Raw genomic sequence first — 20,955 nt, forward strand, 5'->3', positions numbered from 1 at the left:
TTAAGAAGAAATGTAGTAAACCTTCTGTTATTCACATACTCTGGAGAGGTATAAGAAAAATTTTCATTTTTAACTGCATATTCCCAGAATTTATCTCCCAAAGCAAGTGAACTGGTATTTTCTTTCCACTTTTTTAATCTTAAAAAAAAAAATTTGTATTTATTAACATAGCCTTTTAAACTATATATGTAAAATATTCTTTAACATACAAAAGATCTTTCCACTAATACATTTTATAAAATCTATCAATTCACTTTACACTTATTTCTCATTGATGAAATAATTATTAAAGTTAATTAATAATTAGAACAATAAAATTACACAAAATTTTGAATGATTTGTTCCAAAAATATGTTCCAATTATTTTTAACACATACTCGTATAACTGCAACAAAATCTTATACTATCACACACTTTTGATACTGGGATGAAATCATTACACACACCAAAAACACAAAACATGACATTAAAATTTAGTCAAATTTGATCCTAATAAACCTACTTATCTACATCTTCCTACATTAGCCCCTTTATCGGTCTGTTAAGTTTTACTCAAAAAAAAAAAAAAAAAAAAAAAAAAAAATCACAAATGATTTCAATCTTATTTAATTCATATCTCAATGTAACTCTCATTCACAGTGTGATTAACAGAAGATAAAACAAAATATTGAAGTGCAATGCTATAAAAATCATCAAATTTCTTTCTTACTAATCCCATAACAAAGTTTTATTTTATAGCAATATAATAAGATTATTTTAAATGTCCTACCAACAAAATGTAAAGTTTTGTATTGAAGAAGAACATGCAAAGATGAAAACATCAAAAAATGAAAAACTTTTAAAGTTAGGATGAAATATAACTATCCCAAAAAAACTAATGTAAGAAAGCACAGTATGTACAACAACAAATTAATTTTTTAAATCAAAAATTTCAATCAAAAGTGGCTCAACTTCTTTAGGATTAACATCCAAATAAACACGAACATGATTCTCATTTAAGATGTGAAGCTCTTGTATTTTCTGTATCAGCTTCAGATAAATAGGCTTTGCCTCACACACACCATATTTGAAGTCTAAATAGCGTCGAAGAAGGTAGTAGTAACTATCTTGTTCTAGTTTTATGGCTTCCTTATGTACTGTATTTGGACGTTCAGGAGTGAACAATGCAATGCCACTAAGTATCAGCATAATGTTTTCATCAGCTCGCCACTGTGGATGGAATGAAGTTAGAAATCTTTTGTGCTCTTCATATAAATTCCCCTTTGCCTCTTTTAAAACATCTACCTTTATAGACATGATCTTTGGTCCTTGAGGACCATGCCAACATTCTTTCTCAGGATCATAAGACATGACAGACCTCAAAATCATCATTTCAGTGCAACCTCCTTTTAGAAGGGCTATTTGGTCATCTTGGCACAAGTTTTTGAAAGAGCTTATTCTTTTCGACATTTTGATAAGTCGTCTGATGGCATGATCAGTCATATTGATGACATCGATAAGACTGGGATCATTGGGACCACATACCAAAGGCATTTTCAGGACCTCATTGGCATTCACAAGTTCCTGAAGCTTCATCTTTTCAATTGTATTAAGCTCTTTAGAGTTGATGAGAGTGTTTCTAATAGGTAGCTCTGTAAACTCAATTTCCACAGCCTTGGCAAAAGCTGACTGAGGAATACCTTCAAAAGAAACGGAAGATAAACCAGGTAAATTCACTTTTGGTATCAAAAGACTATCATCAGTATTTAGGTCTTCTGATGCACTTGTATCATCTGCATTTAACAACCTTTTACATTCCGCATTGCTAATTTTACGGCACCTGGTTGAACCATTCTTGATGGGTGCAGAACTGCTATCAATGGTGCTAGTACTGTTCTCATCTTCATAAAATCTTGAATCAGTCATAGAATCTGATGTACTTTCCAAATGAGGGATCTTTGATGGTGGGCTGTATTCACAATCTGATGGAGTAAGGGGCTGATGATTGAAGACCCGAGCTTTTGGAAGTTCTGCTGTGATGCCAACACTTCCAGGAGTTTGTGGCGTTAATGGAGACATGGTGGACAATGGACTCAGCACAGTTTGAGTGTCATCAGGGCTTTCAGTTTTTATATAAGTGTATTCCTTATCTGATAGCTGAGCTTGCTGGCTGTTGCGCTTCCTACGGTTCTGGGCAATTTTTTCTCTCTTAGCTTTCTTCTCATCTTCAGACATGATCCATTCCTTTTTCATCCCAATTTCAAAGCACTTCTTCAAACGACATTTCTGACAGAATCGCCGTGTCACCATGTCAACTTTGCAGTTGTTCTCAAAAGGACATTTGAATTCCTATAAAAGAACGAAAATTAATTATACTTGCTTGCAGAATAAATATACTTACTTCATAATGTACAAACAGAAATCTGAAAAACAATATTTTCTCTCACAAAACAAAAAAATATAATTTTAAAAATGACATCCTGCTAATAAAATAAAATGAACCCACATGCTCACATAAAAATGTTAAAATCTACATTACAGAACTTCGAAAATGTAAATGACTAGAATAAATGAATTTTTATTTAAAATATACATGCATTTTTATCATTGACTAATTTTAAACTTTTTATATTTAGTTAGAAAACAAAAACTCAAGTGAAAATATTTAAATTTCTATACTTTACACATAAATAATACCTGGAAAGATAAAATGGAATATCTATGTAGATCTAGACTATTAATATTTTGTGATAAATTTTAACAAGCATATTTTCTTAATACAAAGTCAAAATTTATATGTAATATATTTAACTGGCTTAAAAGAAAAAATTTTTCTTGCTGTTTCATAAATTTATAACTAAAAGAATTTTTTAAAAAATTCTTTCATAATCTTTTAACAAAAAAAGTAAATTGCCATGCTTATTATAACTTTTTGATATTTTTATGTTACAAATACAGCTATTCAACTACCATTTTTTCCTATAATGTAGACTAACAATGATAATGATTAATCGTGAATCTCATAAATAATATTTTTACATCATGAAATACTAGCAGAAGCAGCTTTAAAACACACAACTAACTTCAATCCACAACTTCACCAAAATTTATTCAGAATTATAATGAAAAAAAAAATCAAGTATAATTTCTAAAAAGTATTTAAAATGAAAAAAAGAAGAAGAAGAAGAAGAAGTTTTATTCAGAAAATTCTTGTTATTAATATTTTTGACATGACATTAAAATTCTATATCATTTTTTGATTTTAAGGCGAAACAGTTAAAAAAAATTCAACTTTTAACAGTACAACACAAAAAAATATTTTTTTTTCCAAATAATTTTTTTTAAATCACTGTAGGAGACGATGTATATGCAGAATACTGACATACATAGAGGAAGCAACATGCCATCATTTACAGTAGTCTTAACTATCACTCTGGAATTTACAAATTTCTTAATACATCTAATTCTGGTAATATACAAAATAAAAATTATGCTTTCACATGAGTTTTCTTTTAGATTAAATACTTCACTTAATATAAAAAATTTAATTCTTTTTAAAATTATTCTCAAATAAATATTTCCCATGCAAGCCAAATATTTTCTCAAATCAGTCTTATGATAAATAATAAATGTCATTTCAATATTTTGCCTTTTAATTTTATAACATAAGTTCAATTACAAATTATAGTACAAAAAGAAGCCCTACTGACATATGGAAGCAATTTGTGGGAAAACAGGCATGCAGCTCCTTAATATTTTTTTATTATTCTTAATGCAAATCAATTTTTTATTCCTATTAAGATTTCTTTATAAGAACCATAACTAGCAGTAGTCATAATTTGAAAAGGAAGACAAAAAGCACAAAGAAAAAAAAGAGAAAAAGAACAATGAGGAAATATTTTGAACTTATATAGATTTAGAATGGAATTATGCAGAGAAATAATTTTTTTATTTCAACTATGTTACAGTCAGCGAGGGAAAATAATAGCCCATGTAACTCATAAGTTATAATACAGTGGTTAACAGAATGAAATGACTTCATGACTTTGCTATATTTTCAAACAACAACAAATAAAAGCATCCATTTGGTATCAAATAAATCTTCTCTAATTTCTTTATTTTCATAAATAAAAAAGCTGATTTTTAATTACTGTTAACTAAATAAATATAAACTTTATCTGTGGCTAAAGTAACTAGAAGATGACCATAATTACATTCATGATTTTCTTAACATTAATATATCATTTTTTAAAAGACAGCCATTATAAAACAACATTCTTATATAAATACTAAACTATTTTTATTCATTTTTGATTGTATTTTTTAAATAACTTCATTGTTTTACATGATATATACATTAATGAAAATTATTTCAAGGTCCATATAACCACTTTCTACTATTCAATCTATTATTCATCTCCAACCCAAAAAATATTAATATTTAAAAACCTTTCGGCATAGATTAGAATATAAAAGGAATGACTTTTAAGCAAAAGATTATGAGCATACCTTTTGTTTTAAGGCATTTCTTCTAAAAAATGCTTTACAAGATTCACATGTAATAGCATTGAAGTTGCTACCCAAAGCATGATCACCACAAACACCACATTTCTTATGATCCTTCTTCCGTGACCTCTCAACAATTTCAGCCATCTTTAAGACACTGAAGGTCACAAATGAACTGAAAGAGACAATGACACGCTTCTTTTATAATCACCAAATCCCATTAATTAAAGCCTATATTTTCATCTGACATATATCATGGTTATATTTCATTTCCTTGACAATTTTTCAACATGAATATTTTATTCCTAAACATATAAATTAAGTATCAAATTACCACATTATTACAGCATGAAACTTTCACATTATGCACCAAATTATCACATTTCTAATTTATTTACTCATAGATATTATAATTGGACCCAAAAATTGTATGGAATTGATAATTATATGTAGTGTTTGATTATTAAAGTAATTCAATATATCAGCATTTACTTAAAAAATAATTGTTGGACTAGCTTTGAGTAGGTGGATACTAAATATGTAATATTAATTAGATTATTTTAAATTTAAAAGGAAATACATAAAACAGTTATTTGTATAGTAGTAATCAAACCTATTAATATACTAATCAAAACTAAAAAAATTAAAATGCTTTAAAGAACAACTTTTAATTAGCATTTAGAACATTAATCAGCACAATCATCAACCTAAATTGAATTTCAAATATCAAAGAAAAAAAATTTAATACAGACCTTTTTAAAGCTACCCTATGAAAAAATTAAAAGTATTTCACCTTTTAACTTTTGGTCAGACAGTTACTGCAGCTTAAATTGCTCATACAGCAACCGTCTGTTTAAAAAAAGAAAAAGCAAAAGATTGATGACTAATACATATCAGTAACAGTTACTCCAAAACGTGTGTTTTAAAGGTCAGTTCCATTCAGATTGAAACAGCTACTCTTATCTCACGTTTTAAGATAAATACTCTGACAAAAAAGAGAAAGAAGTTAATATTAGATGTAGGCGCATGACATAGAAAAAATAAAATGAAACAAAAATTTTCATTAAGTTATTAAACTGAGAAATGTATATAAAAACATGAATACTTCTACCAAGAGTAGGCTTCTTCAATGCCAAGAAAACATTGTAAACATTCTTATCAAGCAAGATATATTATCTTAGAAAAATACTTTACAATTTATTAAAAGTTAAACACGTGAGAGATGTCTGAGATAAAGAAAACAGACTAAATTAAAGTTATAAGTTTTTTCACACAGGCTACTTTTTATAATGTGTATTTTTTTCCCCACTAAGTATTATTATTATTTTTTGGAATTCTTTTTAAAAATTAAACTATGATTTTAGAATTATTATCAGAACTGCAGATCAGCTACCAGAGACTTTTTTCCCCATTATTTTAAAGTCTACAAAGATATTTGAGCCATTTCTTAAAAATAATAGTCTCATTTTTCAACATTTTTATTCCCTTATAGTAGGAATAAATACCTTAGGAGAAAAAAAACTCAAAAATAATTCTTAAAAAAACTATAAAAATGAATGACATTCATGATTATGAAAATTTATTCCTTAATTTAAATTCTATAAAATGAATTGAAAAATATATGCCAATAAATTAAAAACAATCATTAAATAAATTTTGATGAATTCCATTACTATGGCATCAAAAAGTCGTGGCTTGGGCAATCAATTTCTTGTTTAATTACAAGAAAATTACAAATTGTAGTCATAATTTAAAACAATAACAAAAAAATCATTTGCAAATGTCTGGTTATTGTACATTAAATGAAATCATGACTTTAATATCCTCATTGGAAGGACAGTGTGAAAGCTGCAATTGTTTTTTAGAATTATAAATGGCCTATAATTACTTTATATTTCCATGGAATTTTTAGAACTTTTCTTAAAGATAAACTGCAGGAGTCAGCTTACATATGGATCAACTAATCTCACAAAAAAAATATATGTATATTTTTATTAGCTAAGGATGAGCAATAAATCAATATTATTATTAAATATAGCACTTTTTATTTCTATAATTTATATTTCCCAAGTTTAAGAAAGAATTAATTTTAAATAAAATGAATTATTCTTTTTGTAGAAATAAGTTATTTTACTTTCAAATTTGTTTATTATTGCTGGTTTGTTTGGGAATAATTTTACAAAATAAGAATTTCTTTTCCTAATCACATTTAAGACAAGTATAAAAGTGAATGAAAAGGGAAAAAAATGTGCTTCAGGCTGAATTACCAGAGTTAAAACTACTGTTATCAACCACTGGCATTTTACTTTATAGCAATTTGATTGGAAAATATTCCCCTCGTTTTACCTGCTTAGCAATGTTTTTGTCTGTGGTAACATATATGAAAGTCATATGATTTTTTAAATTTTATTTTATTTATTTATTTTGGTTTATATATATGTTTTGGATTTTGGGAAAATTTTTAGGGAAAAACTATTATACAAATATGTAATATTAGTCTGTTATTGGAAATACAGAGTAACATAAACAATAACTTCATAAGCAAATATTAATCTAAAAAATAAAAATGCACTTTATTTGCCACATTCTGAACAAATAATGTATAAAAAGATGTATATCTGAGTCTTATATCTCCATAAATGAGTATTAATTCATTTCACAGCTTTAACTTCTTTCTGTCAAATGTAAAGATTCATAAGATGCTACCATGAACTGGAATAACTAGATATGCCATTTGATAAATTTTTGAACAATCAGAATAAATCATAATAAAGATTAGGTTCATTAAATCTTATAGATAAAGTACTAGAACTTTTAATTTCATGTTCTCACAATATATTGACTGGTGACCTCAACATAATGTTAATTCACAGATTCAGAAATTTACTAAGTTATGCCATAACTAATTCATTAAAAATCATTCTTAAAAAGACAAAAAATATATACACTGCTTACCAAATTAAAAGTTTTCCAAAAGTGTGAAAGGCATAATAGTACAGATAGGCATCATTTCAAATCACAATCAGTAGAGCGCTGGGATGAAACTGAATTAGCCATATTGGCTATTAAGGTCAAAAAGCGTGATTGCCAAGAATAATTTTTTGAACACTCCTTCATTTTCTTACGATTTACCTGTGAAACAAAATAGGAAAAAGTTGAAATTTTATTAAAATACTTTTTTTACATTTAAAAACAGCCTTTGTGTTTAAATTGAGCACTTAACAATATGTTCCAAAATGATACAAACATATTTTCAATAACAGTGTTTTGACAGATTATTAAGATGTTCTAAAGTACCATAACTCAAAATAACTGAAAATCTCGTCAATTATCAGAATAAGTCAAAATATTGGTTGCTTTTATACAAGTACTAGTAACATCAATATTAGAATCACAAACAACCCTTTGAATATCAATAAGAGGCATTATATTTCAATAGCTGCTCTCAACATTGATATATAACTATAATGATTGTAAATAGTTCCAAGTTCACATTTAAAAAAAAAATTTTTTTTTTAGAAGTAAGATCTAGTGAGGGAGAAAAACTGCCACTGTCTCTTATTCCTAATCAGTTCTCAATAGAAAGAATTCAATTTAAATAACTCAATTAACACATTACTTCTGATGATAACTGAAGTTACTAATTAATTTTAATTAAAAAATATTGACTTGCTTTATAAATTGTTAACATAAATATTATAGAATCTACACATGCATTTGTAGGTTATCTTATAATACTGATAACATATTTTAACTTTCACAGAAGTTATCAATATTTCCACTAGTTATATTATTTAAAAAATGGGAACAAGAAATGATTAATTCTAATATTCATTACAGTGTCTAAATTTTTTAAGTAAACTGTCTTCTTATACATATATATATATATATATATATATATATAAAATCAATTATTCATAAATATCTAAACAGAAGAGTGAATGATATAGACCAGTGTTAATGAAGTGTCACAAAATTAGACTAATACTGCCTTTTTTTATTTGATATGTTGCAACATTTCAAGAAGGGAAAACATGTTCACAGTATTTTTTTAACACTTGACGTGTAGAAGATGATCTGCGAGATTAGGCAAAGCGATGACCTCAGCGCTATCTGTCAAGATAAGGAATTGTGAAATACTCCACAATCTTATTGCTTGTTGCATGCTCAGCTCCCTATGCTTTTTAAATAAAAATGTTTCCTTATTCCATCTATTGAAATCTGTTTTAAGGTAATAACTCCACAGATAATTTTAAAGAACAATATTTTGACATTCTATTCTCCCCTGTGTTTAAGCAGATTAATATCTTGATGAAAGAAACTAATAGCAGTATTAAAATTAAATAAAATAGTCTTAAAATGAAAATTAGAAGAAAAAATCTTGCTTCCAAACTAAATATTACCAAATTTTGAATTCAAATCTTTTTCAAATCAACCAATTCCTTTTATAGAGTATTAGAAATGATAAAATAAAGGGTTGACAAAACTTTAATAGGCAGTTTTCACAAATATATAGAAAGCCACTTTTATTACAAAAAGGAACCAAGCTAAAATGAATAATTTTCAGTAAAAAGAATAATTTTGAATAACAACTCATTTGGCATATGTTGATAACATTCTCAAAAATTAACATTTAACAGATGTCAACAGTCAGGTTTTTTTTTTTTTTTTTTTGTCACTACCAAATTATCTCACGAATTTGGAGGAAATTAAAATAATAAAGAAAATACAAAAGATTATAGTTCATAATTCAAAGACTGGTTAATCTACGATTTAAAATTTTAAGGTTTAGTAAAAACAATAATGTAGAGACAAAATACCTAGCCAATAAAGTTTTTAACATTTCTAAGGAATATTAAAACTATTTAAGAATTAAAATATTTATTTAAATTTTTCAAATAGCATTCATAATTACGGAGTTTTCTTCAGTGTTAGTAAATAAACACTGAAGATTACCAAAGGGAGAGAAAGATTTACAAAATGGGAATATTATCACATGCATGCATGCACGCACACACACACACACATACACACAGATGATGATGATGAATTCTCAGGCGTGGAATAAGTATTCTAAATAAATTTCATTTTATTCTTTCACACACAATAGAGAATATAATTAAGAGTTTTAGCAAATCAAAGGAGTGATCTTGGATAATCAATAAAGAAGGAATTTGAAATAAGTTTAATTAAAACACTGAATAAAACTTTATGGACAATCAACCATCAATACTCACATAGAAAATAAATAATTTTTAAAAAGATTAATAATATAATAGAGATAATCCTTTGATGTTTTCCAAAACAACTATTTTCTTTTCTTCTCCCTCCATATAGTTGGTCTGCCTTATACTAACTAATTAGCTAAGAAAGTTATTGATCAATTATATATTTTTTCTTCTTACTTATATAATTATTATGAGTCACTATCTGTCTTTATAACAGTAGACTTACAAATTAATCATTTTTTATTGAAATATTAAATCTTACATTAAGCAATGTTACATTAATCTGTTTTAGATAAAAAGATATATCAATTTATCGACAAATTAAAATTCTATAATGTTTTGTTTTAGCTGTTCAACACACAAATCTTATGAGTAGTACATATTTCTTTATGCAACAATGCAATGATATGCAACAATATATTGTGGAGTGTATGTAAATTCATATCAAGAAAATGCTCTGGCATCACTAATTGACAATATGCCCATGAAATAAAAATATTTAGATATTAATAAAATGAACACAAAGTCACTTGAATTGTTTGATGTTAAATTCTACATGGTACAAGTTTGCAAGCGAATTAATTTATTTCTTGGTAAATATTTAATTAATGAATCATCTAACAAAACAAGAATATATGTTTCAGCATGAAAATATGAATTATTAAAAGGTTACAAGTATTTTAAAAACATTTAAAAACAAAATTTAAGGAAATTGAAAAAAAATATATATATATATAAGAGAAAAACAGAAATTCCAAAAAAACCTAATGAAAAAAAACTACACAAACACTTATTTTTTTTATGGAAAAACTTTGAATCCTTTAGAAATGAAAATTTTACAGAAAAACATTCCGTAGGCACAATCCAAGTATTGAATAAATGTCTATCAGAGTATTGATGAATCTATATCAAAATATAGTCCCCATATTTTTTATATACAACGAAATAACTGTACACAGCTATCAGCAGTTATCCTTTGTATTAAAGAAAAACCTGAGAAGTATAATTTAATCTTAATATTACATTAGAATAAATAATACTTATTAATTCAAATTTTTTTTTCTTAAAATGAGTTTTATTAGGTGTGGAATTTTATATGTGAGATCTGATAAAATGCTAAAACATCAGTTATGGAGAAGAGAAGGAAAAGGAAAAAAAAAAAAAAAAAAATCAAAAGCTAATATAAGTAATGTTAAAACTGAATATAATTTATGAAATACAAACATAATTTAAATTTATTTTTTCCATACTTTTAAAGATGAGGATTACAACATTACTATATAAATTACTTTAGGACATATAAAAAGAAATAGAAAGTTAACAATAATAATGCAATATTCTCACGCATCTTTGAAAGAAAAATTATAAGCAAATAATCAAAAATATTTATTTATATATATATTTAAGAATACCTTGATTCTATAAATCCAATAAATGTTTATCCATTATCTCTCAGCAGCAATAATTTCTACATCTACGTAGCATGCACATGAACATAAAATATGAAATGCACCAATAAAAAGTTACATAAATATCAATGTGTTAATTTTATGGAATGTTGAGGAAGAACTAAACATATCACAAAGAAATCATATTTTTTATATATTCATTACCTTCAAACTGGTAAGAATATTCAAATAGCACAACATTTCCTTAAACTTCCTTCTACTAGAATACGCCAAGTGCAACTAACAGATCTCAGCTGTGAGGGCTTAGTGCAGGTGCACTTAAAAATGGCTGATAAACAGAAGCCCTTTAACCAAACATTGATAAAAACAGCTTCACCAATAGCATCATTTAGGAGGAGGACTTTTATGTCCAATAATATCCACTGGAACATCAATAAACAATGATGATGTCAAGAATTAAAACATGATGGTATTCTTGTTTTTATGTAAGTTATGAAAGAATTCATATAAAAATATGAAATTATCTTTTTTTATCAAATAAAAAAATAATAGAACAGGAAAAAGGAAAAAAAAAAAAAAAAAAAAAAAAAAAAAAAAATTACAAAAAAAAAAAAAAAAAAAAGAGTCAAAGCAGGCCTATATAATTTTCTACAAAGTTTTCTACACAAAATAGAGCATTGGATAAGGATGTAAAAACATGAGATTAAATGAATTGAAAAGTCAGATCTTTTTGAAGTTGAAAATACTATGACTGTTTCACTTTTAATATATGAAAAAAAAAAAAAAATCCACCAAATATTTATAAAATAAAATGTAAAGATATTAAATTTCCTTTTAGGCTCACATTTAAAAAAATATATGCAGGGATTTTTATTAAAACAAAAATAAATAACTTGTCTCAAAAATCAAGAAAAAAAAATAGTAAGAATTTTTAATGAGTCAAGTAAAAAATCTTTGATATTTTTGTATCTGAATTTTCAATTCAAGAACAAATTAAAGATTTAAACAGTTCTAAGTAGGTATGAATACTTGTCAAAAAATATATTATAATAAAAGTAATATGGCTAAGTTGCTATACAATCAGTAATGCGAGACATAAATATTTTTTTTATAGAACAATAAAAAAAATAATACAGTTTTATGAAATGCAACAAAAGGGGTGAAGAAAAAATTCTGCATAAAAAAAAGCTGTGTGGATTTTTAAAAATCAAAGATATTTCTTATTTAATTTATATGTACTATACATTTCAAATGGTGTCATAAACTTTTGAAGGGATTAAATAATTTCAGAAAATTTCTAAGGTAAAAATTATCTATAATATTAAATTTGCAGTTTATAGTTGACGTCATTCAGCATATAGATTCTTTACTTTCAACATCTAGCTCTTCTCTGATAATAAATATGCAACAATTAATTATTATTATAAATTTTAACTTTTGTTTAAAAAATGTATAAAAGAATTCACCTTTAGATATTTCAGTTCAACATTCTAATAAGAAATTCTACTAATTTTTTTAATGGAATGTTCCTACTTATTTTGCTGTTTCATTTTACTTCTTCTAGGAAAGGATGAAATTCAAAATAATTAAATAAAAACTATTTTATTTCAAGAAAGGATGAATAACTGTACATTATTTATCAAAAGATAAACGCTTTCACTTTTCATTACTGCCATAAATCATTACAAAACATTGAAGAATATATTGCCTGTTCTAGAATTAATCATGTAAAAATTTAATCTCAAATGACTAATGCATAAAATTTAAATGAATGATATGCATTAATATATAATCTTCAGTTTCTATTCATTAACCTTAGACACATAAAAAGGGGCTGAAAAAATCTGAAATAACAATTTTTTTTATTTAAGATAATTGTTGCAATCTATATTCTATTTATTATAACCTCAATAATTATAAAAAAAAAATTAAAAAAAAAACAGTACAGTTGTATTTTTTAATAACAGAACATGAATTTGGATATCATATTTCTTTAAAATTTGTTAAAAAAATAATATAAATGATAGTAATAAATAAATAAAGTTAATATTTTTTAAGGCCAAATATTTAGAGGATAAAAGTAAATCTAAGTTTCTCTTAGTTAAAAAAAAAAAATTCAGAAAAGAAAAGGAGACAGATATAAATAATTTTATCAAACAAAAAAATATGAGGGAATAGAAAAAAATAAACACTCCTCACCATATTTAAAATTTTCTGACTAAATGTCTTTTCTAATTAAAGCACAGGCTAAAGGAAATAAAGCTTTTTAAAATTAACAAATAATGAGATAAAATTAAGCAAAATACAATTTATATTTTTGTTATTAACATAACAAATTTCATATATATATCCTCCTATAGTCATGATAAAAATTAGTGTACCAAGTTAAATTAATATCCAAACTTTAAATCATGATTTACTAGTAATGGAATTAATTATTTTCATCTGTACTCTAATAAATTTTAATCAGTGAGGTATATTGATAATGGAGAAAATGGAAGAATTAAAAGCTAAGTGTAAAGACATAATAAAAATTGAAAAACTTTGACAAAATAAATTAAGAAGAAAAGGAAACATTCTGTACTCTCTAAATATAATGTTAATCTAAAAAATGAGCAAATGCATTAAGAAAAAAGAGAAAAAAAAAAAAAAAAAAAAAAAGAAGGTACCAACTGCATTTTTTTCACTTTTAGTTTTCAATTAAATTTCAAATATTTAAACTCAGTGAAAGAGATATAAAACTAACAGGAAATAGGGTCATAATAAAAAATTATGAGAGCAGTTGGTTCTAATTGCTTAAAGATAAGAATAATTACCATAATCAAATAAAAAAAAGCAAACTTCTGGTAATTTTATATCATATTAAGGAAATATTATATATTCATAATCAGATAAAGTGCTTTAAAGACTTTTAACAATACAAATTTCTAAAAAAATACACTATACCATATACTAAATTTTTATTAATGTAAAAAATTCATGTTGCATAACAATATATTTTTATAGCATATAATTATGGAAATAAAGCTTTAAAAACTAATAAATATACCTTGAACTCAAACTTAAATTCTAACTAATCTTATTCAAAGTCATAACATTTCTATATAAAAAAAAATCTGTCAAATTAAAACCATGCATTCTGATATTCAATATTATAATAGATGAAGTCACTTTTCACTTTGATAACTCTTCTTGAAAGTTCTAACAGGATTGCTACTAGTATTCAAGAGACAATATTTTCATACAAACCTATGATTTGCATCATTTGCATTACAGTTTTTGAATCAATAACCAATAATTTGTTCTCTATAAATTGCAAAATATCATAATGCTGAAAGACAAAAAGTAGAGCCCAAAGTTAATTTATGTGTGCTATAATTTAAATTTTGCAACACATTGCTGAAATATATAAAGGTATTGCTGTTAAAGATATAAATAAGAACAAAACAAAGTAATTTCTGAATTATATTGTATAATGCATGATTTTTTTTTTATTTATGATAAAAATTTAGTATATAACAAAGCATTTCCCCCCCCCAACACTGAATTAACTAAAAAGTATTAAATAGTCATATCATTCTTTTCACAATTGCTGCCATGATAATTAATCGTTACTCAGCTGAATCAATAATTCATACTTTATATAACAATCTTTTAATATTTTCTAACTAAAAATTTATTTCATCAAATTTTGATTTAATTAGATTTTAACAAAAATCATCAGCATATAAATTTGAACATATAGAATCCTTTTTATCCTACAATTAAATCATATTTGGTTCAGAAAATCTACCTTACAATCTGCAGGTTGCATTAACTCTTAAAAAGTATTTTCATAAATTATTCAAAAAAAAAAAAAAAAAAAAAAAGAAAAGAAAGGAAGGAAGGAAGAAAGAAAGAAACAACAGCAAATAATAATAATAATAATAATAGTAATTTTTTAAAACAGAGACTACACAAATTTGCTAATAGTAAATTATTTATTATTTGCTGATAACTGTGTTCAACATGTTTCTGAGCAGAAGCTGAAACAAGGTCTGAGATTTAAAATCTTTAGAATCTATTTTCCATGATATTCTAAATAAATATAACCTTGGAATAGAATTTTATTCTAATGGAATTGAGATATATCATGATTCTGATTAGGAGACAAATTTCATGAAAAATTTTATGACTGAAACAAAAAATATTTTAAGGGGGGGGGGGATCTTGAGAAACATTTGAAAATTTTGTGGAATTCATTGCTACTCATTCATTTTGTGAACAACTTTCACATGAGATGTTTCTCTGAAATAACAAGTAAGAAATCCCAAGAAACATTCTTTTCTTAACAATTCTTGTGCCTTTTCATATCAAATTATTTAAATTTAAAATTAGTTTTTATAAAATTTTGAGATATTTGTACATGTTTTAGGTCCATATAAATTTAAATATTATATATTCAATCACTGTAAACCTCAAAATTTGATATTCTGATTTTAAGACAGAAACAATTATATAAGACACAATATACAAAAGAAAACATTATGATATGAAAAAATGTGACTCTAATTTTTATTAAAGCACAAAAATGTAAATTATTGGTGTAGAGTACATAAATATTTTGAAATGTAACAATAAGTTTTGATTATCAATATCTCATAGCATTTTGATGCATAAACTGATGATATATGGCACTGTAAATTAGCTCATTTATTAGAATATGCTGAAATTTTCTAACACAATAATCCTATAAATGTTATAAAATCTTTAATCCTTTTACAAGTTTCAATTAAACTCATCATTTAAATTATTTGTAAAATTCCAAAAAATAAACTTCTAAAATACTTTTTTTGTGCAATTGATATGCTAAAATTTTATTTTTAATCAACCTTTTTTTTAAAATTTCATATCTTTTATTACACTATTTTGTGCACTCTTAAGATCTCATAAAGTGACAAACATGTACTTCAATTTATTTTTTTTTAAATAAAAAAGATGTTGACTTTTACCAAACATTTTATATCTATCATTTAGAATCTCAGTTATTTAAATTTATTGCCATTCAAAAATATTAGGAAATATTTTAACAAATGCTATGATTTTACTAATATGGGCAAATCTCAGAAACACACATCAAAAACATTTTTGATAATTCAACACAAATACCAAGGCATGTATTCTATTATCTATAATAATATGTAATTGGTGACAAGACATGAATTTAGTTAGTGTTACGACTTTTAGATTAGTAGTTAAAGCTATGATTCTCATCTTCTAATAAACTTATGAACATTTTTTTATATTCTTATTAGGATTTGAGAAAAATGGGGATAAAGCGATAAATGGCACACATGAAAGCACAACTGAACTTCTGTTTGTGTGCTAAACAAAACAAAACAAAAAAAAATGATATATATATTTTTAAATTTATTCATTAGATATGTTTTTTTTTTATTAGAATTAAAAAGTAACAAGATAAAATTATTATTTTTGCTTATCTTTACAAAATAAATGTCCATAAAAGATTGAAAAATAGCTTTACGAAAAATCAAACTGAAATTTTCTTATTGTAAAGGGGTTAAGAAAATGTAGTAAGAAAATTTTCTCCTGATACCTTGGAATAAATCTGCAACAAGACAACTGAATATCGTTTCAGATCTCTCTGATTATTTTACTAAAAATAATTATGATTTTAAATGTATATTTATTATTCAACTTTATTGTATATCAATATTTTCTAACTGCTCATGACAGCAATTTTATGCGAAATTTAATGTCCTTCACTTAAATTTCAAATCAAAACTAAGAATAAAGAAAATGATAACAGAATAGGAATGATTAATTAAGTTTTTATCAAAACTTATTTTATGAGATTCAAATATTAAACTTTTTGCAGCCATTACCAGGTCAATAATTAAATTATGCTATATATATATATATAACATATAATAAATATAACAAAATTAATAACATTATTTTTTAAATATAATATATTTTGCATTAACAGGATATTATTATTATAAAACTATTTTTCTATAATCAATCGATTCATTTATAAAGTACAGCAATATTTTTTATTCAGATTATATATTTTTTTCTTTTATGCTTGGGGTCAGCTTTAAACCGAAAAAGGAGAAAAGTATCAAATTTTGTTAAACAAAATCAAAATTTTCCTACAGTAGGTATACAAGGTTTAATATAAGTAGTAATTAATATGAAACAAAGAATCAAATAGTGGTTAAAATTATACAATTTGAACTAAAACTATGTAAATTGGTTAAAATTACTTAATTCAAAGAAATCAGTATGCATCATAACTAAATGTGCATTGATTATAATAAATAAAATTAAGTTTGTAGCAAAACTGAAAGAGAGGCAAGATTTCAATATTTGTGCAAGATATCAGTATAAAGAATTTCTGTACTTTTAAGAATTTATATCTGCAAATTCTAAATTTTCAACGGAATGTTCAGCAATGAACTGTAAAGACTACATTAGAATGCGTTTGAAAGAATAATGATAATCGCATTTTTACATGGACAGGAATCGAAAATGACCTCAAGCAAAATAACAAAAAAAAAAGATAAATATGTTAATATATATTTAAGTGACAATTTGTGTAATTTCAAATGAATACCTGAATATTCCATTTGCTTACATCACAAGTTTTAAAAGTATGAATGGAATTGCAGTAGAAAATCTCGAACCACAAAGAAACGTTTGGAGAATCTAAATATGTCATCATAAATTGGGTGGTAATAGGATCGTTCGCTTGTTATCACTTATACGCTTGAAAGGAAAATTAATGGAATAAATATCCAATCAGACAATAGGAAGGATAAAATAGAAATAAATTTTTCTTCGTTTGAAATTTAATTACAATTAAATAATAACTGTTTAAATAATTTCTTCCTCCCTCCCTTCCACTACATTGTCTAAATGCGTCATTCAGATCGTATAGGATTCAAAATTTTTTGAATATTTCTATTTTAAGCAATTACTAAAATAAAAATATTTTATATACCATTTCCAAAATATGTAGATGTATTTAATGCATATTTATTTCCAAATCCACTTAGATTAACAAAATGTAAATAAATAAACGGATCATAAGATCAACAGAATTGTTATTGCCATCATACGAAACTATAAATATGCTTCCAATTATATATATATATTAAAGTTGCTGTGCGTCAGTGCTTTCGTATGTGAATATGAGAAATATAGAGTCTCTTTAAAATCTGTATAATAGAATTTTATAACTTCAAGTTTAAATTACAACTTCCTACCAAAAACATAAAAAACAGAGAAAGTTTTAATTTTTGCAACACAAATTCATTAACCATCATGACAAATCGGTGCTAAACTTCCTCCATTAAGAGATCACATGATCCATGTACAAACGTTAAGAACAGAACTGGAACAAAACCAGAATTGCAGTGTTCCACTGACTTAATGAGAATTAAATTAACTGTAGGTTGTATTTAAAATAAAAAGACAAAATAAATTCAATTATAACTATGAGAAACAGTTGATCATAAAAAGAGATTTCGTCTGAAAGAGAAATGTTTTCGAATGAAATGCGAAATGTCACGATGTCATTAAAAAAACCTTCTACATTTGAGGGGGGGGGTGAAATTGACTAATAACTAAACAGTTAGAAGTTTCTAGTGATCACAATGCGCTCCACACAGAGCTCTTTTGGTATGTTAGAAATATTTTAGAGTAGTTAGTAGAAGATTTAGAAAAGAGTAGAAGTAAGGCCACTCAGACTTGGAACTCAATTAATCAGAATTAAAATTATTTTTAAAAATATTTTAAAATCAGATAATAGTGATATGGTAACACAATTGGTATAACTGAAAAACTAAGTTTTTAAATTTATATTGGGATAATAATGGTTTTGAGTAATGATATTCTCCAGTCACTAAAAAGAAATATTATAATTTTGATTGATATTTAATTAGGAATGTAGAATTAGGAAAAAATGTACTCTTTCTTAATGGGCTCTTATTATCCAGTTATTTTATACCAAATTTAATTCCTCTAGGCACAACGACAGTATAGTACTGCAGAACTCTTTGAATGATTTTTTCATCATTCATGTAGAATGACGCAATGCGTGCATAGTATGCCAGTCTATAAACATTATAATCTTAAAAATTGCTTTCTTTGAATATTAATTTCAAAGTAGAATTTTCACTTCCTGTTTTAATAACATGATAAGTTTTAGGCCAGTATTCATTCTGTAAATTGCATGAAAGAAATGCTACTTCCCATAAGATAGAATGGCTGACGCAATCAAAACGATGAATTTCAAATAGATGAATAAAGTCTAAAATTTTGCCTACTACGGCTTTTCGAACTAGAATTTGAAATCTAAGGAGACATTTGATCACAATTATTAGAAATTTCAATATATATTGAAAGAGGATTTTTTTAAAAAATCTTTTTGAGTACAATTTTCTCCCCCTTGCTTCGAAGCTGACATTTCTCATAAATTAAATGTGGAAATTTACATTTTGAATAAAGTGAATATATTTTCTGAATTTAAACGTGGAATTCTGCAGATATTCTGGAGGAGAAAAGAGTGCATTGAAAAAAGAGAAACATAAAAAGGAAATATAAATCCTTAGGAGAAATATTATTAAAAATATATCATAATTTTTTTCCTTCGGTGATTAAACGTAGGTTAATTGTCAGCAATCTTCTTATCAATTAATCTGCGATGTTTCTTCCTTTTGGAAATGAAGGTGCTAGATTTTAAGAAAATATGTATTCTATTTATATGACGAATAGACAAAAACACACTTTAGAACTAAGTGTAGTATCTTACACACCAAAAAAATATAGCTCTTTCAAAACACGGACGAAGAAAACAAGCCAGACAAGTCACCCCTCTTTCCTAAGGTCGATCCTAATTTCCTCCTCGTTTTCAAAGATGTCATCTTCAACAGCTGGGAGATACAAGCGTCTTTCCAATTATCACCACCCATAGCCAAACATCACATGTTCATGAAACTAGTTATATACAATATACATTTCTTCGATCGATGTCTTATGGATTGTATATAAAAGAATTCGCGGCATCCTATATAGTTTTAAAATAATAACTTTGATCTAGTTTGTTTTTTCGTTTATTAAGGTATAAATGTGAAACCATTTAGGGGAAGTAGTTAAAGAACATTTAATAAAATTTTTACAATTTTTAAAATTTAAGACTAAAGAATGTAATTTTTATCTATGATGGTTTCTTACACGATATTTCTTTATTTTTTTATACATAGTAAATGATGAACAATTCAATATTTCTGCTCTACTCTTTACTTTTAATCATCGTACTTGGGTGTTGATTTTTTTAATCCTGAATCACAAAGTAATAATAAGAAAGTCAAAAGGAAAAATATTATTTTCTTTCTTTTTACAAATTTGAATAATCGTATTCCAATAATTTTTCTAATAATTTGGAGGAAAAAAAAAGTATTCAAAAACTAATTTTATAAAAAAAAAATTTAATTGACCCCTTTTTTCATTATAAATTTCTTATAAATTGAAAATTGATTATTTCAGGATATTTAATTCGAATCTATTCCCATTAAAGGAAATTTCAACATTTTAACTTAAAATGGGGGATTGTTTAAATGTAATAAAGACAGTAATCCATCAACCAAAATAGTTCTCTCGATATATATATAATCAGGATGATTTAATAATTAGTAATTAAATTATTTATTCACGTTATATTACAAGTTATTTTTATGCAAGGCATATATATTATATAAATCTTATGTACTTTCCAAATGATTAATTGAAATAGATAAAAATTGGAGCGGATAAAATAAATCCAATTG

General features: G+C 25.3%; 1 protein-coding gene across 4 annotated transcripts; it reads right to left on the reverse strand.

Annotated features, from left to right (window-relative positions):
- Positions 1 to 554: 554 nt before the first annotated feature.
- LOC129965734 (nuclear hormone receptor HR96-like) lies at positions 555 to 18,240 on the reverse strand. 4 transcript variants are annotated; one of them, XM_056079866.1, is made up of 4 exons: positions 18,129 to 18,240; positions 7,441 to 7,617; positions 4,489 to 4,660; positions 555 to 2,328 (listed from the first exon to the last, which is right to left on the reverse strand). In XM_056079866.1, the coding sequence occupies exons 3-4, from the start codon at positions 4,630 to 4,632 to the stop codon at positions 910 to 912; spliced, it is 1,563 nt and encodes a 520-aa protein (XP_055935841.1). In that variant the 5' UTR covers positions 4,633 to 4,660; positions 7,441 to 7,617; positions 18,129 to 18,240; the 3' UTR covers positions 555 to 909. The 4 variants fall into 4 exon arrangements, with proteins under 4 accessions (XP_055935841.1, XP_055935840.1, XP_055935842.1 ...); XM_056079865.1 differs by lacking the exon at positions 18,129 to 18,240 and adding an exon at positions 17,742 to 18,018; XM_056079867.1 differs by lacking the exon at positions 18,129 to 18,240 and adding an exon at positions 11,327 to 11,434.
- Between the last annotated feature and the right edge of the window lie 2,715 nt (positions 18,241 to 20,955).

Source organism: Argiope bruennichi, chromosome 4, assembly GCF_947563725.1.
Source record: "Argiope bruennichi chromosome 4, qqArgBrue1.1, whole genome shotgun sequence".
NCBI classification, from domain to species: Eukaryota; Metazoa; Arthropoda; class Arachnida; order Araneae; family Araneidae; genus Argiope; species Argiope bruennichi.